At 44.0% G+C, this 26,707-nt stretch overlaps 1 protein-coding gene across 4 annotated transcripts in view; it reads left to right on the top strand.

Moving 5' to 3' along the window:
* Window positions 1–26,707, top strand: part of Runx2 (RUNX family transcription factor 2) — a 237,946-nt gene that overhangs the window by 84,750 nt on the left and 126,489 nt on the right. For all 4 annotated transcript variants that reach the window (XM_057794690.1, XM_057794693.1, XM_057794689.1 and 1 more), the window contains one exon: window positions 8,423–8,584. In XM_057794690.1, coding sequence (XP_057650673.1) covers window positions 8,423–8,584 — 162 coding nt within the window. The remainder of the gene's footprint in view (window positions 1–8,422; window positions 8,585–26,707) is intronic.

A 26,707-nucleotide genomic window follows, 5' to 3' on the forward strand; every position in this document is an offset into this window, starting at 1 on the left:
GTGAGTGGTCTGGGGGTATGACTCTAAAGTAGTGTGCTCTCTCTTTACGCTGCAGCTTCAATTTTTCAATTTCCTCAATGATCACCTGAGCTTTACACAGGGAAAATGGATAAAGGCAAGGGGTGGCAGCGCGGAGAAGCCCTCGCTGTACTCCGCATCTGTAGCCTGTGGCCACCGCAGACAACAAAGGCAAATCTCTGCAGCTGTCTTGTTTTAGACAGAGTTCTGCTGATAGTGCTTTTATGTGCTTCTCTGGTCTTCGACCATGGCACCCCAGTTCCTACCATCTCTGTGAAGCTTGGCACCACATCCGTGGTGTGTCCCCTTGTGAGTGATTCTTAGGAAAGCCACACTCACGCATGACCCAAGTGTTAATCGATAGAGGCTTGCAACCCCTGGTTCCCTTATCCTTCTTCTATTAGGTTTTGCCAAAGCTCTCTGCCTGTCATACCCTAACCCTAACGACATTCCGAAAGAACTTCCATGTATTTTTATATAGCCAGTTCATAGTGGAGCTCTCTGGAATTTCTTCTTTTTTTATTGAGCTACATATTCTTCTCCTCTCCCGCTTCCTTCCTCCCCTCTTCCCTTCTAACCTCTCCTATGATTTCCACACTCCCAACTTACGAGATGTGTTTTTTTCTACTTTCCATGTAGATTAGATCCATGTATGTGTCTCTTAGAGTCCTTTGTTGTTTAGGTTCTCTGGGACTGTGAATTGTAGGCTGATTTTTCTTTACTTTATGTCTAAAAGCCACTTTTGAGTGAGTGAGTACATATTATATTTGTCTTTATGGGTCTGGGTTACCTCACTCAATATGATGTTTTCTATCCATTTGCCTGCAAATTTCAAGATGTCATTATTTTTTTTTTGTGTGTGTAATACTCCATTGTGTAAATGTACCACATCTTCTTTAACCATTCTTCGGTTGAGGGGCATTTAGGTTGTTTCCAGGTTCTGTCTATGACAAACAAAGCTGCTGTGAACATAGCTGAGCACATATCCTTGTGGTATGATTGATCATCCTTTGGGTATATACCCAAAAGTGGTATTGCTGGTCTTGAGGTAGGTTGTTTCCTAATTTTCTGAGAAATCGCCATACTGATATCCAATGTCTGTACCAGTTTGTATTCCCACCAGCAATGCAGCAGTGTTCCCTTTACCCCACATCCTCTTCAGCATAAGTTGTCATCAGAGTTTTTGATCTTGGCCATTCTTACAGGTGTAAGATGGAATCTCAGAGATGTTTTGATTTACATTTCTCTGATGACTAAGGATGTTGAGCATTTCCTTAAGTGTCTTTCAGCCATTTTAGATTCATCTGTTGAGAGTTCTCTGTTTAGGTCTGTGCCCACCCTCCTTTTTGGATTATTTGTTCTTTTGATGACCAATTTCTTGAGTTCTTTGTATATTGGAGATCAAATTTCTGTCTGATGTGGGGTTGGTGAAGATCTTTTCCCATTCTGTAGGCTATCGTTTTGTCTTGTTGACTGTGTCCTTTGCTTTACAGAAGCTTTTCAGTTTAAGGAGGTCCCATTTATTAATTGTTTCTTTCAGGATCTGTGATACTGGGATTATATTTAGAAAGTGGTCTCCTGTGCCAATGCATTCAAGTGTACTTCCCACTTTCTCTTCTATGAAGTTCAGTGTGGTTGGTTTTATGTTGAGGTCTTTGATCCATCTGGACTTGAGTTTTGTGCATGGTGATAGATATGGGTCTATTTTCACTCTTCTATGCGTTGATATTCAGTTATGCCAGCACCATTTGTTGAATATGCTTTCTTTTTTCTATTTTCTATTTTTTGTTTCTTTGTCAAAACTCAGTTGTTCGTAGTTGTGTAGAGTCGGCTCCATTGGTCCTCCTGTCTGTTTGTATGCCAGCACCAGGTTGTTTTCACTTCTGTCGTTCTTATTCTTAGTGTCTGATGTTCAGTCACACAGACGTGGAATTTTTGTTTCTGTCATTTTTTTCTTGTTTGTGAGTATAAAGTCAGAGAGCCCTCACACCTCCTTTAGGGAGTGTGCAGCCTCTTTCCTGGCTGACTCCATGAACACTGCCTGCTTTCCTGGTGTCCTTACCTTTGCATGAATGGCCATTTCCAGTTTGTCTGAAGGAAGTCAGCTTAAGACACTGGAGTCGTCACTTTCCAGTTGCTCCTTTAGCATCCTGGGTACAGAGCGTTCCACGCTGCTGTGCTTGGCGTTTATAGGGAGGAAGGCAGCGTCCATGCTTAGAAGTCCGAGATGAAGGGGCACTACTGGGGGTGGAGAGCTTAGAAAAACTGCTAAGCATTGGTACTTTGTGGCTTGTTTCTAACCTTAGAGTGTTCTCGAAAACACAAAAAAATGCTTGGGATAGACTGCCTCGTTCTGTCAGTGCTTGGTTTTGTCTTCTTCTTCTTTCTAGTTTTCAATGAGAGTTCAACCTGTGCTCTTTGTAGCTGCGTTCACAAAGGAAGCCATGGCTTCCTCTGGACACATGATTGTAGTAGTTCCGATCATTACATGGGCACTGTGCATGCCTGGTGGTGACTCAGAGCTTGCTCTCACGCATGTGGAGGCGTGTGGAGGCTGTCCTTTCCGGGTTCATCCACAGGGTCTCTGCCGCTCTCTCCTCTCTCGTATTTAGTCATTATGACTTATCACATCCTACCTGTGAGGCCCATTATTGGAAAGACCTATTTTTCTCTCTCAACTTTATGTTACAGGTCAAATTTGATTTTCAGTTCCTTGCTAAGACCTTGTTTTAGGTGGCAGAAGTTTGTGTAGAAATAGATATAGAGTGATACTGAAATATGCTTGTGTTAACTTAATATTTCAGGTTTCTCAAACACTAAAGAGTGTATGCACATAAGATAATTCTAAAGGTTTTGCTTTGAAGCTTCCATATTGATGTAAAAACATTTACACCTCTGTAATACAGTGAGATGCTTTGGATACTGTTTTTGAAGGTTGCCACATAAAAAGAATGAATTGTAGTTTTAAAGCCCCATAAAAATATAAAAAGTTTAAATCAGGGGCTGGAGGGTGGCTCTGTGGTTAAGAACATTGCTGCTCTTCCAGAGGACCCAGCTTCAGTTCCCAGTACACATTTGGTGACGTACAGCCATATGCACCTTCACTTCCAGAAAATCCTCTCCTCCCTGGGGAATACAAACATTTTTGCCTGCACATACACACATGCAGGCAAAACACCATGCACATAAAATGAAAATAAATTTAAAAATCTTTAAAAATAATTTTTAAAGCATTCAGTAGCAGGCTTGATTTCTTTTGATATCTTCTGAGAGACTGTAGATGTTTTTGGGAAGATGCTGGTCCCGGAGGACATCATCTCCAAACTTCCATGCTTTGGGGCTTCAGAATCAAGACTATTCCTGCTTGAATAGCTCCTGATGCTTGACTCACGTTTCTGAAGACCTAGAAATAGAAGCCATGCTCGTAGCTCCCGCGAAATTAAACAAAGGAACCCAAGGCTTAACTGGCAAGAGTTTCCCATCGGTCATGGTTAACTCGGTGGTCTGCTGCAGAGCTAGGCCCTCTGTGGTGACTTTAGCAATACCTGCTCTGACTCACTGAGTTTAAAGAAGACTCAGGTTTCTTCAGGAAGTGAAGTTCAGAAACTATGCACTAGGTCCTTGACCTTTCTCTCTCTCTCTCTCTCTCTCTCTCTCTCTTGTTTTTTGTTTTTGTTTTTCAAGATAGGTTTCTCTGTGTAGCAACCCTATCTGTCCTGGAACTAGCTCTGTAGACTACGCTGGCCTTGAACTCACAGAGATCCGCCTGCCTCTGTCTCCCAAGTGCTGGGATTAAACACGTGTGCCACCACCACCCAGCCAGGTCCTTGATTTCTCTCCACTGTGGGTATTAATAACTGTCTCACACACACACACACACACACACATACACACTATAACTATATATTTAAGTTAGGTTTATACGTTCTTTGAAAACTAAGTTATTTTAGTCATTTTCCTCCCCCCACAAGATTGAAAAGTTGGAGGGTAAGATATTGGAAAATGTGGGCGTTTCTCTTTTTGAGGTGAAACCAAGTCCAAGAAGGACAGGGTCCAAGTTAAAGGCAGTCAGTTCCTGACGTCTGTCGATGAGCAAAGAGGCAGCCTGGCACCATGCTATACTCTGTTACTCTCTCTCTTAGTCTTCATAAGTTTAGGAGGAGGAGGTCTTGTTTCTCCCTATGTTGCTGATGAAATGGAAGCTTAGACAGGTCATCCTTTGTCCAGCCAGTGGCCCAGAAATGGTGTCTGTGAGACACCAATGGTCTGTTGTTACTCACTTAGTGCTAGGTAAGGCCTGGGGTTTCAGGTCAAGGTTATTGTCCCTCACACCTGATCTCGTGCATACACTGTGGCACTCTTTATATTTTATTTTTCTTTGGTCTCTCTCCTGTCTCCCCCACTCTTGTCATTTAGTCTTAGGACGAGGACCTTGAAAGAGACTGGCTGGGCTACAGCCAAGCCTCCGGGAGACAAAGTACAGGTACCCTCTCTTTGCTCAGTGTTGGTGAGAACATCCTTGTGGAAAGCCTCTACCGAAAACCAAGTTGTCCTTTATTAGACTGATCAAGTTAATATTTGGCAGGCAGAAATTTTATGTAAAACTTCCTTGATGTAATAACTCTTTCATAGCATAAGAGAAAATTAGAATGATTAATTATGACATTTTATTATTCTGATATTTATTCAAGCCACCTGTAAGTTCATTGTTGGGTAGCTTGTCTGCTCAAGGTCTATATTTAATTATATCATCAGATCTCAGAAATATTTCATAGACACACACACACACACACACACACACACACACACACCAAGGAAGCCCAGAGAGTGTGGAGACAGATTTTTATTTCTTTGAATAATGATGCTGACTTGCCAATCACTGTGAATTATTAGGTTTTATTGGTGGCGACCAAACTCAGAGATGATATTTCCACCTTCATTTGAAACCAGCAGTTCTAAGAAAGACATCCCAGGTCACGTGGTAGAGCCTGCCCACATGCACTGAAAGCCCAATGATAGTTTTAGCGTAGATTGTAGGAGTTATGAAATGCTTCATTTTCACCTGGTTTCCAAACATGCCCGTAGTTATTATTGTGTTCATTTTACAGCTAGCACCGCTTTCCTTATCTACTTAATAGGTCCTGTGAGAGGCAGGTAGATGACCAGATCTGCCATAGTTCATGTCATGCTCATGAAAACCCAATCAGCATCATTGTCCCGATTTTACAGATAAACCATTGGGTCAAGGAGTTTAAGTGACCTACTCCAAACAGTGAGGAGCTGAAAGACTAGCCTCAGTCTGTCTTCGTGGCCAGTGGGTACAGCCACTTGGCCAGAGTCACTTCGGCACGCTGTGCAGACTCATTTTCCAGATGAGGAAATTGGAGGCTCAGAGAGTTTGCTCCCCAGCTGATGTCATAAAGCTTATAAATAGTAGGGTGACCCTTCAGTCCACATTCTCTCGTTAGAAGGCGTGCTCATTTCCCATTGTCCTAGGCTGTCTCTCTGCACAAAGGGAATGACCAAGGCTGCGTGTTACAACCAAGTTAAGCACCTTCACTCCGTTTGGGATGTTTAATCGTTGTAGCCATTCCTTGCGTTTCGTTGTATTTCCCCCAGGGTAGGCACGGTGGACTAGCCCACCGACATGCTGTTGCATTTGAGGACTGGATGCACAGATCAAACTGCTTGTTCAGGAAGTTGTATGGTGCAGCTCAATCTGGATGTTGCAAGCCCAGCTTTTACTCCTGCAGGAAGCACCTTTTGTAGCTGTGTGGCAGTTGTCTCTTTCATCTGCTGAAAATGTGCTCGAGTCCAGCCCCTTGCTTTTACGAGACAGTTTTCCTGCTCTGTAAGGAACGAATCCCTCCCCATCTGAAGATGATTTTCCATTTCTCTAAATAGTAACTTACATTTGTGGCGGAAGGCTAGGAATATATCAGTATCTGAGGATAACAAGGACCAGCCACTCAGAGCTGAAAGGCTGCCGATCTGTACAGCCTCAACCTTGAGAGTCTTAAAGCATAGAAATTCATTACTTTTAATCATCAAATATCTTTTAGATTTTTGGAGGAAAGAATATGTTAATACAGTCCTACCCTTTTCTTGAATTGCAAACTCAGGTAAAAATTGTCCTTAAACTTGAATTGAGTGCCTCCCCGTATCTATTAATGTCAGTAAACATCAGATAAATATCCAGATGTATTTAATTATTTCCACTCAAGGAAGTATGTTCTATTTAGATAGTCTTTAAATAAATTGTTTCCAAACTGAACAAATAAGCAAGAAATAGCAGAAACTCAACAGCTTTGACTGCATAGAAAAAAAAAAACCTAGCAGCTTTAAAAGAGGAAGGAGCCTAGGAAAAACCTGAGTCTTATTATGTATTCATTTTTATTTTGAGAAATAAACCTGAATTGACTGTTCAGATATATATATATATATATATATATATATATATATATATATATATATATATTTTTTTAAAAAGCAGGCTGTTAATAGTCAAGCAATAATAGTCAATGGGAGAATTTTATACCTTTTCCAAAGGTACTCTACTTCAAATGCCTCAAATGTGTTCTATGGATGGAACAATCTGCTATGAAGAGTATTTTGTTCTTTGTTTGTTTGTTTGTTCAGTTTTAATATAAGAATGTTCGAAGGAGGGCTGGGGAGATGGCTCAGAAATTGGGATTATGTGCTGTGCTTTCAGGGTTCAGGAGTTCAGTTCCCAGCACCCACATTGGATGACTCCCACCTGCCTGGAAATCCAGCTCTAGGGGATGTCCTAGATCTGATGCCCTCTTTCGGCCCCTGCAGGCACCTGCACTCATTTAGACACACACACAAAGACATATGTACTTGCAGATTAGTGTTAAAAAGCACATGGCCCTCTACTAAAAGTCTATTGTTGTGCTGCTCTCTTGATAGTTTTTCATTTACTCTCATGTTCCTGTGATTGGGTTATCATGAGAGGAAGCCAAGGCTTTGTGTGGCCAAGGCCATGCAGAGAGTGGAAGTCTCAGAGGTAATTTTGACCTAGTTGTAAGCATTCAAAACAAAGCCCATCTATATTCAGATTATATCTTGTAAGACCCAATTCTATTATTTTTTTAAAGAAATTAACATAAAAGTTTAAGTTAGCATTTAAAATTAAATTTGTTTATGATTCTGTTAACTTTAGTTTGCCTTCTCATCTCTCCCTGAACTACTCCGAACACACGGGGTCTCATCTGATCCAGGATGCCAAGCAGGGCTGGGCCTACTTAGTGCTTGAATGGGTGACCCCTTGGGAAAACCAGGCGGTGTAGTCTCCAAGGGAAAACAAATACAGACAAAACAATTGCCTTCTCTTTCCTTGTCCAAATGGATGGCCTGTTATTAAACTCCACAGCCTTGAGCTTCCACCTCTCAGAAACCCGGCGGAGATGGATCAAAGGCATCCTCAGCTCTTGCCGATTAACCTTGAGCAGCTTTCTGCCCATTATTTTTATTATCAGCGGCTATGGGGAACACAAAGCTACAGTTCAAACACTTGACACTTTTAAAACAGATCTCAGTGGGGTTAAAACATTTTCCTGTCCTCCTGGTTGGGGCCATCTTCCTGCCACCAGGAACTTATGTGTTTGACATCGAGCCTGTATGACTGTGAAGCTTTTCTATAGTTAATCCCAGTCGGTTTTAAAATTGACTTGTCTTTTCTCAAAGGTTATTTTCCATTTTAGCTTTACTGTGAGATAGTGTGTCCTGCTTTCTTCCTTTCTTCCACTTCCGTTCTCATGCCCACCTCCATCCTTGTCTCCCCGACTCTGTTAGGAGATGGCATCCAGTGACCCTCCCCGAAAGAAATCCCACTGTAAGGGAAGCGCAGAGTTATACATGTTTAGAGCTAAAGAGCCCCACTGAAGCATGGACCCAGAAAAACAACAGTTAAAGGAAAAGCCTGCATCTTCCTGCAAAGTTATACAAGTTAATTGATAGAAAAAATACAGTTCAAAAAGTGTGCTCAGGAAAGAAGCTTTAGAAAATACGGAGAATAAATAAAATAAATTCCACTTTGTAAAATAAGCAAAATGGATTGTTTTCTAAATGGCCGCTGGACTTTCCAAATAGAAATATTTATGCACAAGAGAGACAGATGGACCTTATGTGCACTCATTTTGTCGCGTTCATTGAGACATCAAGTCTAGAGAGCTCTGGGCTATTTAAAGCCTAAGAGGGAAGAGGTCGTGGGAGATATTTATTATTATTATTATTATTATTATTATTATTATTATTATTAATTTTGTAGTCTTGCTCCTCTGTTTCTGTGCACTAAGTTCTGGGCTGCGTGTTTCTACGGTTGCAGTAGCTGGAATACTGAACTGCTTTTTTTTTTTTTTTTTAATCTTTTTTCTTCTTCCAGATCCCAGGCAGGCACAATCTTCCCCACCGTGGTCCTACGACCAGTCTTACCCCTCGTACTTGAGCCAAATGACGTCTCCATCCATCCACTCCACCACGCCGCTGTCTTCCACCCGGGGCACTGGGCTACCCGCCATCACCGACGTGCCCAGGCGCATTTCAGGTAAAGACCAAACTTTAATGAGAAAAGCCCACTCCTGCACAGGGCCAGGGGGTTGGGGGTGGGGATGGAAGCAGCCTGGCTTATCTGTGCTCACAGTCACTGCCTATTGGAGGCACGCGACATGAGGCACCCGGTCTTCGGAATTGACGGGACTATCAAACACTTGAACATTTTTAATTCAGGAGATGAAAATCCATCAGAGACGGCATGCTTTTCTTAAGATGACCTTTAATGATACTCAGTTAGTGGCCTGCTGAATCGTGTCCCAGTTGAGGGGTGGTCTTACACCTAGAGCCTTCTCCCAAAGGTCACGCCCCAGGCCTTCCTCTGCTTATAAGTCAAAGTAAGACTGTTGGCACCACCCTGTTTCCCTTGCCCGGGCTCTGCAGTAACCCGTTCCAACATTAGGACGCTTAGGAGACCTAGTCATTCACAGCACAGTGAAACCCAGAGGAGCTTGGAAGGCAGCATGCGGCAGCTCCAGGCTAAGGTACACTGTCACTCGGGGTGGCAGCCCTGGTACTCACAGATCCACCACTCCAAGGACACCCACAGCTGTGATCATAGTGGAAGGGTCTGTCTGAAGTGACCTGGCCATCTTCTTCTCCATCCTACAGAGTCTAGCAGAGGGAGTCGGAGAGTTTCACGTAAGCCTCCAGGCAGACATGTAACAAGAAGCTAAAGGCCCTCACCCGAACACATGAGTCCCATAAATAAGGGGGGAAAATCTCTCCACTCTCCCTGATATTAATAATATTAATAATCAGATATGACTCCGCACACAGCCACTGTATCTCATGTCGTCTTGTGTCAGCGTTTGGGCCCCGAGCACCTGTTTGACTCCCGGCCAGGTTAATGCCTTTCTTTCTCTCTTTGTCTCTGTTTCCGTTTCTCTCCCTCTATCAATTTTCTGCAAAGCTCGGAGCCGTTACTCTCTGCGCTGAGTCCCGTCACTGACAAGCTGAAGCTCCGCCAGCAGGCTTCCGTTAGTCCACTCTCCTTTATTTCTTTCAACTTGGGAGGAGGGAAGGCTTTGTTTCTCAAGCGAGTGGCAGGAAAGGGCTCTCTGGTCCTAATGCCTTCACATTTTCTGCTGCAGATGGACTCCCGGGGGTGAGTAGGGATGGGAGAGGGGCGGGGGGAGAGCTGGAAGGTTCTCTGGATAACCATGTTACCACATTTTATTGACCACTGCTGTCCTTGCCTATGAATCACATGACATCTCTTGGGAGCTGAGCCAAGTCTAGACGTATAGTTTTCATCTCTCGAGTGAGATCTCCTTTAGGCAGCACATCAATCAGGGGCACGGGAGAGGAAAAGGAAGACACAGGGGGGGCGAGAGTTAGCGCGGTGCTGAGGCCACAGTGTTTGATGGAGTTGAGTTAGTATTGATCGTTTCATCTGTATTCCATAGAAGAAATGAATTTGCATACAGCCGGCGGGACTCTTCACACAGACTTGTGCAGGCTTGCTTGTATTTAGGGTCCCTTCGGGCTTCCATCTGACCAATCTTTGTAGCTAAAACAGGTTTTTGTTTCTTTAAAAAGTCCCAGTGGTGATGGAGAGATGGCTCAGCCATTAAGAGCACTTGCTGCTCTAGCAAAGGGCACAGGTTCATTTCCTGACATTCACACTGGGCAGATCAAAACCACCTAAGACTCTAGTTATGGGGATCTTCTGAGCTCCAAGGGTATGGGGCACACACGGGGTACACATATGTACACTCAGACAATCACACACACACAGAAAATAAAAGTAAACAATTTTCTTTAAAAGAAAGAAAGAAAGAAAGAAAGAAAGAAAGAAAGAAAGAAAGAAAGAAAGGAAGGAAGGAAGGGTTCCAGAGGACAATTGTAGCTGTAGAGACACAAGCCTACACAATTTTCTTGTTGAGGTGTGTTCATACCTGGATTCACCATGGAAACTGCTATAAACAACATTGAGCACATGACTACCCAATGGGCTAGTCCTCAGTGTTCACCGTTCACACATGTGATGTGGAACAAGGTTGTTTTGATCTTGTCACTTCAAGCATTTCCATGAAATGGCATTCTAGTTCTTTCCATTCTACAGAAAAGGTGGTAGGAACAGAAACCGACTGGCTAGGCAGCTGGGTATTGATCTTGAGCCAAAGGCAGAAATGAGACCCTGCTTTATACTGGTTTAAAATTCAGCTTCGTCCAGTTTTTTCCTCCTCTCTGAGCATCTCTGTGAGTTGTGACTGGTAAAGGAATAACGTGGAGCCAAGGTGGGAGGTTCTGTATAAACATTAAAGAGAACAGAAAATCCCTCCTGTCAGCCTGTACAGAAACAGGAAGGAACAGGCAGCTGGGGACTGTCAGGAGCAGGAGGAGCCCTGCGACTCCTGACCTGGCTCTTGCCTGCGGGGCCCTGCACCCCAGCAGTACCTGATGGGCCGGGAGTGGGTGCCTGTTCTACAACCTGGGGCCCATCCTGGGGATTATGTTAGGGAGATGATTGTTTTGTAGGGTTCCAGGGGCCAAATTGCACAATTTCTACTTTATTATTATTCTCTTCAATATATAAAACCCTTCTCAAGATATACAAGACTGACCTTCCTCCAAGCGAGACTTGAAGGTTTTGTTTTTTTCTTTACAACTCTTTGGGGGGAATCTGTGTGTACTGTGGCTGTAGACAGCTCTCTGGTCTGTCTACCCTGGCCAGCCCTCTAGCCTGTCTACCCTGGCCAGCCCTCTAGTCTGTCTACCCTGGCCAGCCGTCCTGCCTATCTACCCTGGCCAGCCCTCTAGTCTATCATACCCGGCCTTTAGATTATCATACGTGGCCCTCTAGTCTGTCTACCCTAGCCAGCCCTTTAGCCTGTCTATCATACCCAGCCCTCTAGTCTGCCTACCCTGGCCAGCCCTCTAGTCTGTCTACCATGACCAGCCCTCTTGTCTATTGTACCCAGCCCTCTAGTCTATCATACCCAGCCCTCTTGTCCACCCACTATTAGTCTGTAACATGGGCAGTTCAAATGCTAATCTCCATCGCCATCCCCAAAAGGTCACTTTTGAGATGCTTTCAGGTCACATCTCTCTGTCCAAAGGGATAAACAAAACACTTGCAGATGGTGTTGGGAGAGAAATAGTAGGTTCTGACCCAGATTTGCACCTCATGTAAACATCAGGCAAAAGTTCCTTAACTGTCTAAAAGTTAGGTTTATAAAACTTTATTAATTGGGATATAATAATGATCCTTTAGGATTACTGGGAGAATGTAAACTATTTGGGATAGACCTGACACACAATATGCAACATATTATAGCTGATATGTTGAAACTAAACTTGTTTTAAAAATTGTATATCTGTATGTCATTTGCAGACAAAGCTTGGCTTAAATTAATAAAATAAATAGGAAACTGAAATTTTAAAAGATCATTTGTTTAACAAAAATGTATACCCACTTTTGGTATTTTTAAATGTATTACAGAACATACTTAAAAACAAAACATGCTTTGGAATATTTCAATATTTAAATGAATTAACCCTCCCATGTAGCTCAAAAATCATACAATTCATGAAGTTCACTTCATGCGATATATAACACATAGAATTTCTAAAGTATTTACATTTTTGTTATTAAATTTTTAAATGAATATTTAATCAGTTAGGATATTCACAAAAATTCAATAAAGTATTAAGAAAAAGTTAAATTATATAATAAATTGAAAGTCAGCAGAGTGATATCAGCTTAATAAATAGAGTCACTGAAAATGATGTTATCACTATCACAAAATACAGACGTTGCTGGGGGCAGGGGGATGGCCCATTTGATCACTTGAGAGCTGTCAGGAGGATCCGTCCATGTCATTAAAAACCCACTGGTGTTTGAAACAGCTCATTCAGAAAAGAAATGTCCCTCATGACCCGGTCCCTGTCAAATCTCCTGAGTTCAGATTTTGGAGTCAGTAGCTCTGGGGTGCTAGATCCATGTGAGCATTTATTTCTAGAGAACAGCTCTCAACACCCAGGAGGGAGCCACGCCTTCAGGAAGTTTAAAAAGAAAGTCCCAGCAATTAATACTAATAAACCAGAAAGTTAAGACAACTCACTGGAGATCCTCCATTTCCCCCGGCAGACCCACCCCTACAGTAAACACTACTTGTTTGGTAAGCTCGCCCCTCCGCATAACCACAGGCAAGTGATTAAGTTCGATGGAGCCACTCTTATTTTGAAGAGGGTCCCTATTTAAAGCCATAAAGAGGGAAGTTATTAAATTTAATGGCCCCTAAACAGAGACACGTCCCACGTGTTAACAATGGCATGCTCCATACACCTCTCATCATACCGATGGTGATTGATCCAGGCGTTTTCAAATTTGTAGGTCAGAGTTTGTCTTGCTTTCCCTAAAAATAGTCTGTCTCCTGACAAGGGCAGATGTGATTTAATCCCACTTGAACCTCAGTTTACGCAAGTACTGGGAATAAAGATTGGTTTTCAATCCTACCCTGTCTGTTGGAAAATCTTGGCCCAGACCATAAGGCTGACTCAGCCTGTTTGCATGGCTAATTGCGGTTATTTGTAGTTAGCCTGACGTACCCCAGCTCAGAGTGTAACCTATGTATGTGGTTTTGCTCTGAGCTTTTTTTTTTTTTTTAATACGTGGATCTTGTCAATTGTTGCCGGGGCAGGGTGTGGGTGTAGGTGTGGGTGGGATCTACCTCTGACACTTGTGCAGTCACCCACACGTAGGGTGGTTAAAGCAAGGGGTCATGCTTAGGCAGAGATGTCAGGCACATGATTACAGATGTTCCCGTAAGATATGACGCAGCCTCCTTTGGTAGACATCCACTCGGGAGTGGGCTGTCCTTTTACCAGATGCCCTGATTTTCTCAGGGCACAGCGGCTGCTGTAATCCAGGAAGAGCGCAGGGACAATTTAGGTGAGGAAAACCTGGTTTTAGTTTCAGGGTTGCTAAAGATTCTTTCTACTGTTCTCAGACCCATCACACGGTTTTTTGTGCCCTAGTGGTCCCACGGAGTGAAGGGACTCAAAATTGCTTGTCCTTGTGTCTCAGAATTTTACAAGGATGTCAGCGAGAAAGCTAAGTTGCATATTACTTTTAAAAGAACAAAAAATTCATGCACACACACATACACACACATGCACACACACATACACACACATGCACACACACATACACACACATGCACACACACACATGCACACATATACACACACATGCACACACACATGCACACACACGCTCACACACATGCACACACACGCTCACACACATGCACACACACATACACACATGCACACACATACACACACATACACACACACGCTCACACACGCTCACACACATGCACACACATACACACACATGTACATACACGCACATACACACATGCATACACATGCACACACACACACGCACACACACACACACACGCTCACACACGTTATTTAAGTTACTATTTGTTTCACAGCAGTTTTGCCGATCCTACAGGAAGGCTAAGTAGAGCTCACAGCCTGCAGATCCTCCAGCCGCCAGCCACTGACTCCTGATACTTATGTCTTGCGTTGTTACAACTGAGTATTGATCCACTGTTATGAAGTTGAGCCCACAGCCTATCGTAGGCTCCTTCACACTTGATGCCGCGCCTTCTGTGGCCTTGCCAATCCTATCATGGCCACCATTGCACAATAACACGGAATTGTCACCCTGTCCAAGGGGAGGCAGTGGGTAGATTCCCAAGGCTCTCTGGCTGGCCAGCTTACCTTCATGGGCAAGTTCTAGACTGGGTAGGAGACCCTGTCTCAAAAACAAGACGGATGGCTCCCAAGGACGCCACCTAAGGTTGTCCTTTACCCTCCATAGGCATGTATATATCGTCATGTATACTCCCCACACATATAGGCATGCTCTGACACAAGAACACATACAGACACATACACTCACCACAACACTTCACATACACATATCACATACATGACACACACACATATACCACACAAACCACATATCTACGCACCCCATAGAGGCCTTCCTCTTGATTTGGCCTGTAGACAAGCTCCTACACATGTGTCATTCACATGGACACAAACACAGTACATACTGGTTAGAAATCACGGTCCATTTCTGCGCTTGCCCTGCTGTGTTAGTGGTAGCTCCTAAGGACCGGTGTCCCCTTTCTCTCCAGACACTGGCATTTCTGAAGAACTTTCAGAGCTGCTGTGCAGGGCCCTGTGGCTTCCTCTCAGGCATCTCTTCTCCAGCCAGCACTCTGCTTTTAGCAAGCAGTTCCTTTATCTACACTGCACCCGCATCCTCTCTGTACTCTGTCTGGGCCTCTCCAGTGTCCATGTCTTTCTGAGAAGATGAGTCCTTACCAGCTTCTGAGGAGACAGTGCTCCGTCACTGCTGGTTCTCGCAAAATAACGGAAGCTGCGTGGTTACTTTAAGCCAGCTCTGGGATTACGTTACATGTGGCTTTCTTTTCACTCAGGGCAAACTTTTCAGGGACAGCAGCTCTGTCTTACATATTCTCCGATCATCGCAGCCTTCCGCAATTTCTGACACATAGTTAGTGCTTAGCATAGCACATTGAAACAACTACAAATGATAAAGAAGATAGAGATTGTTACACAGAAAGACAAGAAGGGCTGGTGACATAGGTCAGAGAGCAAAGGCTCTTGCCACAAACCCGACACCCCTTGGCACTTACATGATGGAAGGGCAGAAACTACTGACTCCTGCCAATTGTCCTCTGACCTCCAGATGTGTGCCATCATATGTGTGTGTGTGGGGGGGATTCATACAAACACACACACAAATAAATAAATGTACTTTATAATTTGAAAAAAGAAAGGGGAAAAAGAAGAAGAAAGGATTTTGTTCACCTGGAATAACAAAAGAAGGGTAAACGAGAGAGACTTTATTGCTGGAGAGGACAGGAAATGGCACGGCCAGAGTGTGCATAAGCGGTATATATTTTTATCTCCAACTCTTTCTGCAATGTGTTTCATATTTAGAGCACATATCAAGACTACATCTGTTTCCAGAACTTTCTGCTAACAGTTAGTAATCATGCCAAAACATACTCTAGGTCCAACTTGAAACCGAAGGATCAAATAGAATTTTTTGATTTCTAATTTTGAGTCTGACATTAATTATAGCCATCATGCAATAAAGTGTCAGAGGCTTTTCTGAGAGAATGATGGAAGGTGCGTGAACTCAGCTGTAAACTGTGTGAGAAGCTGTTCTTCCAGGACAACGCAAATGACCCCTTCTCGACTACTGTCCTTTCTCACGAGCCTCACCCTCCTGAATTTTCCTGATATATCTCATTGGCTTCTCGTGTGTGATAAGGTTTCCTGTCACCCTATTGTCCCAGCTAGTGACTTCTGGGTTTTGTTTGTCTGTGTCCTTCTTTGTGCCTGGATCTCATAGTCAAACTCTGTTTGTTTAATTCAGGTGGCTTCTGCCTGCTAAGAATGCCTTAGATTTGGCTAATACCCTGTGTCCTGTTAGCCTTTTAATTTCTTCCTAGAAGGGACGGCTCAGGTCTACCCATTAAGTGGTTCTCATGCACTCGAAATGTGTGATGGCGAGCAAGGGATGACAGACACAGACAGCAGAGACTGTGGTGGGGAGGCAGGCCACTCATCTCATCTAGAAGACACGATGGGGCCAGCTAGTAGCTATCCAGTCATGTTGGAACGCAGCCCAGGCTAGGCCAGCAGAAGCCACGGATGCTCAGACTCTTAGTGGGGAGAGACCTCTTCTGTTCCTCTGCTTTGTTAACTTATGCTTGTAACCAACTTAAAGCCAATTCCTTTAGGAAATTTAAAAAACTCAGTTTCTTTCCATAATAAAAGGTTATCCTTTTATTCTGAGTTGCTCCAATAATTGCATTTTTAACTTTAAAAATGGCCTATTTGACGTTTGGATTCATACTGATTCTTTTTCATAATGGTTTTTAATATCTTATAGGAATCTATGAGATCTTCCCTCAGCTAGACTGAAAATTCCCCTAAGCCCAGGGCCTAGGCTTCTAATCCTTTGCTATCTCTCTATAACTCTGGATAGATTGAAAGGTCCCCTAGGCCTCAAGTCTGGCTCCCCAATCCTTTTCTCTCTCTGTAATTCCAACGCCCACACCTTGCTTGCATATGGTCATGGGAAAGTCTGCTCAAAAGCCAGTGCTGCAAGCCTAGGGTCTCACTATGCTGATGGTTATCCAGTTGTTAACGCATCCAGAGGTGGGGTCCTGTGGGAGGTGACCAACTGTGCCATTACATGAATTTCATATTCTGTAAACATATGTAGGTTCCAGCATGAGATACAGTGTGGAATCAGCTAATGTCTTTGATCAGGTGAAACAACACAGTTTGCACTATGATTTAACATGCATGGGCCCATCCATTTCTAAGTTCCTACAGTTAGAATAGACAGACATGCAAATATTCTTGACATGTGTCTGAATTTGCTTTATGTTGTTGTGATAAGCACCACGACCAATAGCAGCTTGGGGAGGAAAGAGTTTATTTCAGCATGCACTTCCGGGTAGCGGTTTATCACTGAGGGAAACCAGAACAGGAACTAAAGCAGGGCCATGGAGGTTGCTGCTTACTGGTTTGCTTGTTCAACCTGCTTTCTTATACACCCCAGGACCACCAGACCAAGGGTGACACTGTTCCCAGTGGAATGGTCTTCCCACATCAATATTAATCAAGAAAGGGCCCTATAGCCTTACCCATGGGTCAGTCTGATGGAGGCAGCCCCTTAGCTGAGGTTCTCTCTCCCCACACAGAATCTCCACAGGGCACTCCAGCCTGCGTCCAGTTGACCTAGAAGAGAAGGAATATTGTATGTTATCTTAGTAAGTGTAAACCAGAGCCGTGCATTCTAGAAACAACAGAGACGTTGGACTTACTTGCTCATGGCATCACCCGCTGCCTCACTGAGCATCGACCTCTGCAGAAACGGGTTGCTCACGCCGGTAGAGATTGTGGTAGAGACGGGTTGTCTCGCATTGCTTCAGAGCTCTCTCTCCGGCCACACTGGTCCTGGTTCCAGCTGTCTGTGCACTTAGTAATAGTGCTATAGTTAATGAAATGATAATAACAGCTAAAAGGAGGGCTATAAACAATCCTGCCCTGTGCCAAGAGGAGCACAGAATCAATAACCAATCCATCCATGCATCATTAAGTAAATTAAGTAAATTCATGTATAACTAAGAAGAACCCTTTCTAAATTAAAAAAAAAATACTGTGAAGAAATGAAAACAGACTAAAGTAAAAAGTTCCTAATAGTGTTGTGGTCATCATCGTTTAAGGAGTGAACCCAGAAGCCCCTCAGGAAAACGCTGTTTAATTATCATGGTTTAAAGGCACACGGAGAACGGACCACATGATTCTGAAAGGAAAGAGTTTTGTCCTCCAGGCAGTTAACAGGGAAAGTTAACGTTTCCTGACCTTAAAAATTGGTAGGTGTCAAAATGATCCTTGAAGGGTTAATAAGACTTCCTGGGGTCCCTTTAGTTTGACAAGTGGCTGAAGCCCTTGGATTGGGTAATACCTCCCAAAGGGCACTGGACCTGACATTGAGCCAGCATCAGGACCTCAATCAGATCGCGTTGATGGGATTTGTCAGGCAAACATTTCTTCCATGGCCCAGGCACATAGCACATCCCTTGACCAACCATAGCATCATTGAGACTGTACTGGGCACAGGACTTGGCTAGGATTTGAGGAACTCTCTCTCGGGTATGCCTCTGGGTTCTTGGATTGATTGCTGAATTTTTGTGGGTCTTAGTTTTCCTCACACGTGAACAGAATTTGTTGGGTGCAGGTTTCTTCCAAGGAAGACCATAGAGCTTTGAATGTCGGTGTGTGTAAATTAGAGCAGGAAAGGGTAGGCTTTTCCTTATGGGAAAGATATCATAATCATCTGCACGACAGACCAAATACTCTGAAGGCTAGGGGTAGTAATTCATTCAAAACCTCAATTAACACTAATGAGTATACATAGATGCTAAGGAAAGCTGTGTTTTGATTATGATGGTTAATTAATACCAAAACCCATGAACCTTGCTCCCTGACCCCAGCTGAACCTCTGCTTTAGGGCCTCCTATGCCAGACTATACAGTGTGTCAGAGTCCATAGGCAGGCTGAACACTGAAGATTTAATTTTTTAATTGAGGAATTTAATTGCTGTTTTACATGACTTAATGTAGCCGACCCGTGCTCACCATTTTTACTTTAAGAATGAGTGGTACTGAGACGAAAGAACAGCCGATTCTTCCGGGAGCAGCAGAGCCTCCCTCTAACCCTGGCTGCCCAGGAGGTGAGGTAGGAGAACCATCTGAGTCCACAAACTTGAGGCCAGCTTGAGTGACATAGCAAGACCCCTATCTCAAAGCTGATAACGGCAATAGCAAGACAAACAAAATAAAGAGCAAATTACTCTTAGAAAAGAATAAATAAGACTGAAGAAATTAGCTAGAAATTAGCTATTGTTAAAGAAAGTATTATTTCAGCCGGGCGGTGGTGGCACACGCCTTTAATCCCAGCACTCGGGAGGCAGAGGCAGGCAGATCCCTGTGAGTTCGAGGCCAGCCTGGGCTACAAGAGCTAGTTTCAGGACAGGAGCCAAAAGCTACAGAGAAACCCTGTCTCGAAAAATCCAAAAAAAAAAAAAAAAAAAAGAAAAAGAAAGTATTATTTGAATCCTAACACGGCTTCTCTTGATGACTCATTAGTGTTGTAGTGTTTTAGAGTCACATGGTAAAATGTTTCCTTCGTTCTTTCGTTTTTGGTTTTTCAAGACAGGGTTTCTTTGTGTAGCCCTGTCTGACCTGGAACTAGCTCTGTAGACCAGGCTGGCCTTGAACTCAGAGATCCACCTCTGCCTCTGCCTTTTGAGTGCTGAGATTAAAGGCGTGTACCACCACTACCTGGTGGTAGAATGTTTCTTGAAAAGTTTTTAATGTAATTGTTTGTGAGTGTGCGTGTGTGCACCAGTGTTCAGGTGCCCACAGAGACCATAGACCCTGGATCCCTTTGTAGCTCTAATACAGAGAGTTTGAACTACCTGCTGTAGGTGCTGGGAACAGAACTCGAGTCCTCTGGAAGAGCAGCATGCCTCCTTAACTGCTGAGTCAACTCTTCAGTCCCATAAAAAGATTTCTTAACGTAGGTTATTACCAACGGTAATTCACTCATCCACTGAACCTATTCTACATAGGAGGGAAGCTGATGAAGAAGGCAGAACAACTCACAGAGCTTTTGTGTTGTGAGAGGGCAGTGACCAAACACTCAGCCCTGGGAACCCACCCCTGGATCTCATCATGCTGAGAACCCTTAGCTCATTCACACCAGAGTAGCGGTAGGGCCAGATTTCAGCGCAATGAAAGGCAATTGACAAGGTGCCTTCTGGGACAGAAATGGTGTTGTATGCACTCTTCCTCTTAAAATGCAGGTTGTGTGTTTTCAGATCTTTAATAGATTTGCATACAGGTTCCTTCGGCTGCCTTTAAGACCAGCACGTAGGTGTGAGTAAGCTGCTTCTGCCAGTGCTCACCAGGCAACCATGCTGGGAGCATAGAGCAAGACTCAGGAAGTGAAGAGAACCCTGGGTAGGGAGTGGTTAGTGGCTTCAGACCCATGAGCTAGCATCCTCCATTTGAGAAAGTCACAGCAGGGTGAGCACCCAGGCAGGGTGAATGTCGCCATGTGAGTGGAGGGGATAGGACTCAAAAGTTCTATACTCGGTAGACAGGCCTTGAACTCTGAGGAGTTGGGACCTTGTTCTAAGCAGGATCTCGTAAGTTAAAATGAAAGGAGAAAGGTTTGGGTTGGCAGGGCTGTCGCCATTGTCCTGGTACTAAGCCTCTGCTCCTTCCTCAGCTTCTTTGTGCCCCAAAGAGATTTTCCTCATGATGACAAAGTTTTCATGGCCAAGACACTTGAGACCCAGTTTGACAACCTGTGTTTGATTCCAGATCCCATATGGTTAAAGAGAGAACTGATTCTCACAAGCTGTCCTCTGACCGCCATCTCTGAACCATTGTACACACACACACACACACACACACACCCAGGAATGTGATACAAAACAGGAAACTATTCTTCTCCGGGAACCTTCAGTTTTGGGTTCAGCAGTTGCTTTCTCCCTGCTGTGATAAATGCCTGACTTTAGCTCATGGTTCCTAAGGATTCCTTCCTTCATGGTTGGAAGATGTGGTGGGAGGAGCCAGAGGCAACTGGTCACATGACTTCTGTACTCAGGGGTCAGAGATGAGTGTGCGTGTTCAGCTCACTTTCTCCTCTAGGACCCCAGCACATGGTGTTGTACCCCCCCCCTACACACAGTTAGGATGGCTCTCTTCATCTTAACCTCAGAAACTCTCCCACAAACATGTCCAGAGCTCTGCATCTCGGTGAGCTTGTCAAGGCCTAGCATGCCAAGTTTACAATCAGAACTAGTCATCCAAGACAGTGAACGAGAGTTTCGTTGTGAAAGAAAAAATAAACAAGAAAACGAAGAGGCAAAACCAGGATGACAGATAGCAGATAGAGTCACCCAAAGCAAACAGAACAAAATGGAAAGCCTGGGTGATCTACTGGAAAGAGGGGTGTCCCCACCCCAGGAGCCAGGATGTGTAACGGTTGTTGGTGCAGTTGTGAGTGTGAGCTTCCCTCCTCTTAAGATGGGGACCTGGACTGGCTATTGACTTTGGTGCTGACCCCTTCTCATTGTGTCAGTGCAGAAAGAATAAGCCAAGGTCTGGTCGAACGAGCCTAAAAATAGGAAACTAAACACGTGTATGTTTTACTCTTTCAAGACTTTATTTTGTATTCTTACTTTTTAAGGTGTATGTATGTGTTTGTAGTTGTATGATTGTTAGCGTGAACATGTGCATTTTGTGCTTGGGGGTGTGCATCGAGGCCCAAGGTTTACAACAGGTGTTTCCAAAATCACTCCTCGCTTTTATTTAAAATTTCTATTACTTGCATTTCATATATTAATATAATAAATTTTATTCATTTTCGCCCCATTCCCTTCTCTCGAACCTCTCCGACTTCCATTCCTTTTCTAACCTCGGTCTCTTTGAGATGGGATCACGATAACCGGGCTGGGCTGACGGGCCAGGGAGCTTCAGCGACCTGCCTGTGTCTCCCTCCCACTGCCTTTGGCACCAAGATTATAAGCGGAGCACCTGGCTTTGCGCATGCGTGCTGGGGATCCAAACTCAGGTCTTTATGCTTGCTTGGCAGGCACTTTCCTAGTAGGTCTATAAGCCGCTGTTTGCAGTGTAGGCGGTAGCCTTGTAGAGCGGTGACTTCCCCCTGGAGGTCCCCCCACCGCAGGTCCCCCAGGAGGGAGGGGCCCTTGCATCTTTCTTTTTCATCATTTTGCTTTCTTCCAAGTATCTCTCTAACGTTTAAATAAGGTTGAAGTTCAAACCGTAAGATACAGAACTTAGGGCTAAAGGTTTGAAAACAATCTTTCTAACAGAGTTCTAACAAATTAGATAAAAGTGTAGCAGAAGAACCCAACTTGGAGCCATTCGTGTTGAGAACAGTTACCTGGAAAAAACGGAGTAGGCAAATGTGGCCGGTTTCAAGTCACATAAGTCGAACACAGATGAGCATGGAGGGAAATCGGGGGAAGGATAAAGATTGATGGATATAGATCCTGCTTATGTGCTCAAACCCATCACACTGCTCTTGACGAGGCCACTGGCAAGCACTTTCTGGCAGTCTGTCAAGCTGCTGTCTTCTGAGGATGCTCCCCAAAGTTGGTTCAGTCAGGAGGAGCAGAGAGTGGGGTACAGCAGAACCTGAAGAAAGAGTGTAAGGATCTCCTGGGAAGGAGGAGGCATTTTAACCTCAATTTAGGAACTCTATAGAGTTAGAAAATTGAAAAGTCCCAAAACACTCAAACCATCAGAAATGATACTGTTTTTAATCATGTAAACCTTAAAGATAAGCACAAGGTATTTGAGACAAATTAAATGTAGAGAAAAATAGGAAGAATCTTCATAGCACCTCAGTAACACACAGTGCATAGAAAACTTAGTACATTTGGCCCCTGGTATCCAAGACGTTTGTTTTAGAACTCTCCGTGAATACCACAGATGCTCATTCCTTTACATAAAGTGGTGTGCTGCTTACATGTGACCTGTTCACGTGTCCCTGTGTAAGCAATTTCCAGATTGCTTGTACTATGTTGTAGAATGTAAATGCTGTACAAATAATTGTTTTTGCTGTATTTTGGGGAAATGGTGGCAAAAAGGAAGTCTGCGTATACAGTATAAAAACCGTGAGACCGGGGAGGTAGCTCAGCAGTTAAGAGTATTTGTTTCTTGCAGATGACCCTGGTTTGGTTCCTAGGACCCATATCAGACAGTTCACAAGCTCCTGTCCCTCCAACTTGTGGCCTCTTATGCACCCACAACACATGGTATACATCCTGACAAGCAGGCACACATACAACTAAATAAAAATAAAATATGAAAATAGCATTATTTTGTGGCATGGATGCAGACCCATGGGTGGCTAGGACCAAGTGCGTTTCTGTTTACATGGTGCCCCAAATTGTAGAAACCCCTTTCTTAGACATGACTCCCTTGAGTCTGCACAGCGGTTCCCTGAGGTGTTGATAGCCTCACAGTCTGGATAATCCCACTAGGGAGTCAGGACTCAGAGACCTCAAGGGACTTGTCTAGGGCTACACAGTGACAGCGAAGGAGAATCGAGATACAGCAAAAAGTCTTAGGTTTCAAATGTGCTTTTTCCTACTATTCTTTTCGTTCAAAGGAGTTTCCATTTTAGACCTAAATGTACATGTGTATGTGTGTTTGTGTGTGTGTGTGTGTGTGTGGATTATGTGTGTATTGTATTCACACACATGCACACTCAGACATCATTCTGCCATTCTGCAGTGTCCCCTTCTCCCTTTTGGGTTGACACAGCATCTCTCATTGGCCTAGAACTTGACCTCTGTGATAGCTGGCCGGTGAGCTCCAGGGATCCTCGTGTTTCTCTCTCCCCTCTTGCCTTTGCTAGGGCTACAAGCACATACCACTGCACCTGTCTTGACATGGGCACTCAAAATCATGTCCCTGTGAGGGTGAGGCAAGTGCTCAGTGTCTGAGACATCTCCTCAGTCCTAGAGCCACACTATTGAGAGGCTCCAGCTCCATGGTGGCTTCTTAGGGGGCTTAACATCCTCCTCTTCTTTCCAGGCCGCACCTGGATCATACCAGCAGTGCTCAGAAAGTAGCCCATGGTCCCATGAGAAATGGGCCCCGGGACCCTTAAACAGGTCAAACCCACTCTGTGTATAGCCAGAAATGATGGTGGAAATAATCTGCCTCTTGGTTTTGTAAACATGATATTTAGCTGAAAAGGTTTAAACTATGCATATGAATGAAATCTGAAGCTGTAAAGTCTATGTTTTTATGTGTGGGGTGAAGAAATTCAAAGCTTCTTGAATTATGCATAACACTATATGTGCATATAGTGTTATGCATTATATATACATACATATGTATGTATGTATGTATGTATGTATGTATGTATGTCCCTGTGGGAGTTGAGACCCTTGACATAAAGTTAAATAGTTCTAATCAAAGAGATTGCTTAAAGGACATAGAACAGTGAGAAGGAATGGCTTACACTGTTGCACCCACAGAACTTGGTCTCCATGCTACATTTAACTATGAAAGGTTTAGTGCATTAGACAACTTCTGGGAATCTGTTCTCTCTTTCCACCGTGTGGGGCCCAGGGATAGAACTCAGGTCATTAGGCTTGTTGGCAGCAAGGACCTCTACCCATTGAACCATCTCGCCAATTCGCTTTCCCATTTTCTTTTGGCCTATGTTGTACACTTGTTTTGTAGGATGAATACCTGGGTGTTTTTTTGCACAGCACAGCTGTTGTTAGTTGATTGCCTCATCTGAAATGTTGGTACTGCTTTCAGTTAAATGAGGGCCATTCTTGACAAGGGCAGTGTGTTGTCAGATAGAGCTGTCGGTTGTTGGGGAGACACACAGTTGTCTGTTGTGTAGTAAAGTAGAATCCCCACCTTTTCCTACTGAAGAATCCGGGATCCCTGAGAGTCAGGGACCCCTCCATTCTGACTTTTGCTTGGACAGAGCCCACATCTACACTGGATCACCCTTACAGGCCATGGGCATTCTCTCTCGCTGAACACAACATATCGACCAACAAAGAGAGAGACCTCACCAGGAATTAGCCCAGTCTTTCTTTTCTCCATCCTGACAGGAAAATTTGTGAAGACATGTGGTTTATACATGCACATTGTGAATGTGTGTACTCTCGGAGGCTCGCTCCATCACCCCCCCACCTTGTGCCTTTGAGAGAGTCTCTCACTGAACCTGGAGTTAAGCTGGCCGTGAGTCAATAAGCCCCAGGAATCCTTGTCCCCACTGCCTCATAGCGCTAGGGTTATAGGTGTGAACGTGACCATAGCTGGCTGTGTACAGAGGCTCTGGATCTGAACTCAGCTCCTCACACATACGAAACAAGCACTCTTACACGCTGAGCCTTCTTGATAGCCTCAGACAGATATTTGCCCTGTGGTTGGCAGCATTTTCTCTCTGGAGCTGTCTGGGTCTAGGTCTAGTGCGGGCTCAGAGTACATGATTCTGACTCTCAGGGAAATGGGACTTGATTTTTGATGTTAACATACAGAGATTGCCCACTGTTTAAAGAGCCATGACGAGACAGCTTTTCACTTGTCTCTTATTCCACAACCCCACAAGATACACCAAGCCCTCTTTTTCTCCTCGTTAAAACAAGCAGCACCTCAATACACCGTTAGGTGCGTCTCTTTATCATTGGGAAGCGGAGGGTTTCATGTCTCAAAGACACACAAGGGGGCCAGGAGCAGTCACCGACAGATGTTGATGATTTATTGGTGGTAAGTTTATTGCCACAGCACCAAGAATAAACACTATATGAAGCCATCTGGAGGTGTGTGTGTGTGTGGTGTGTGGTATGTGTGGTGTGTGTAGTGTGTGTGTGTGTATGTGTGTGTGGTGTGTAGTGTGTATGTGTTTGTGTGTGATGTGTGTAGTGTGTGTCTACGGTGTGTACTGACCGTGGAATGCTAGCAAGTGAAGAGAAAGTGAAAGTTCCATTTGAAGGCTACTATTTATTTATCTCCCACAAAAAGGAGAATTTCATTATTGAACTTTTGCTGTTTGAAAGCTTTTGCCAAATGCTTAACAATCTGTAGGACTTGATTTCTCATTACGAAAAAAAAAAAGATCACTCTGAGAACAAGGGTCTATGTAACTAAGACGTGTTTGTTTTTGTTTAAGTCATTCAGAGGGGAAATCTTCTCTTGTCCATTGTTAAAAGAAAGGTTTCAATCAAAGGAGAAGTCTCCTTATTCTAAAATATACAAACAGTTCTTTGAAATGGATGCCAAATCAAACTCTAAAAGGGACGTTTTTCTTGCAGAAGTTTTGAGTTAATTCTGTGTTCAGGGCTCGAGTGGAAAACCTTTGAGACAGAGGAACTAGTTATAGTCATGCCACACTTAGCTTCTGAGGTTACAGGCTTGCAGTAGTCCCAGCCTCTTGTCCCAGCCTCTTCTCCCTGGCTTTAGACTAATGTTTAGTGACAAAGGGAAAGGAACCCTTTCAGACTAAGTCCAATTTTCGGTTAAATAGAAGGTGATATTTGATTTCTGATGCCGTTGTATCTACATAGTCATATGAGAAGCCATGCCAGCACTCATGGGAAAAAAATTGGTTGTTCCTGGTGTTTGTTTTGTTTAATTTTGGGGGGACAGGGTCTAGTTAGATAGCCTAGGCTGCACTCCAACTTGTTATCCTCCTGCCTCAGCTGTCTGAGTGCTGGGGTTACAGGCATACGCTACCATGCCGGGTTAATTGGTTTCCCTATTGTCCTGGTTGCTTTTTCATCAATTTGACACAAGCTAGAGTTATCTGGGAAAAGAAGCTTCAATCGAGAATGTGCATGATGCCTCTTTTGGACTGGCCCGTAGGAAAGTCTGTGGGAGAATTGTCTTGATTAATGGTTAATGTAGAAGGTCCCAGCTCACTGTGGGTGGTGCCAACTTTGGCAGGGGTGGTCCTGAGTTGTCTA

This window comes from Chionomys nivalis, chromosome 19 (assembly GCF_950005125.1).
Source record: "Chionomys nivalis chromosome 19, mChiNiv1.1, whole genome shotgun sequence".
Classification (NCBI taxonomy): Eukaryota; Metazoa; Chordata; class Mammalia; order Rodentia; family Cricetidae; genus Chionomys; species Chionomys nivalis.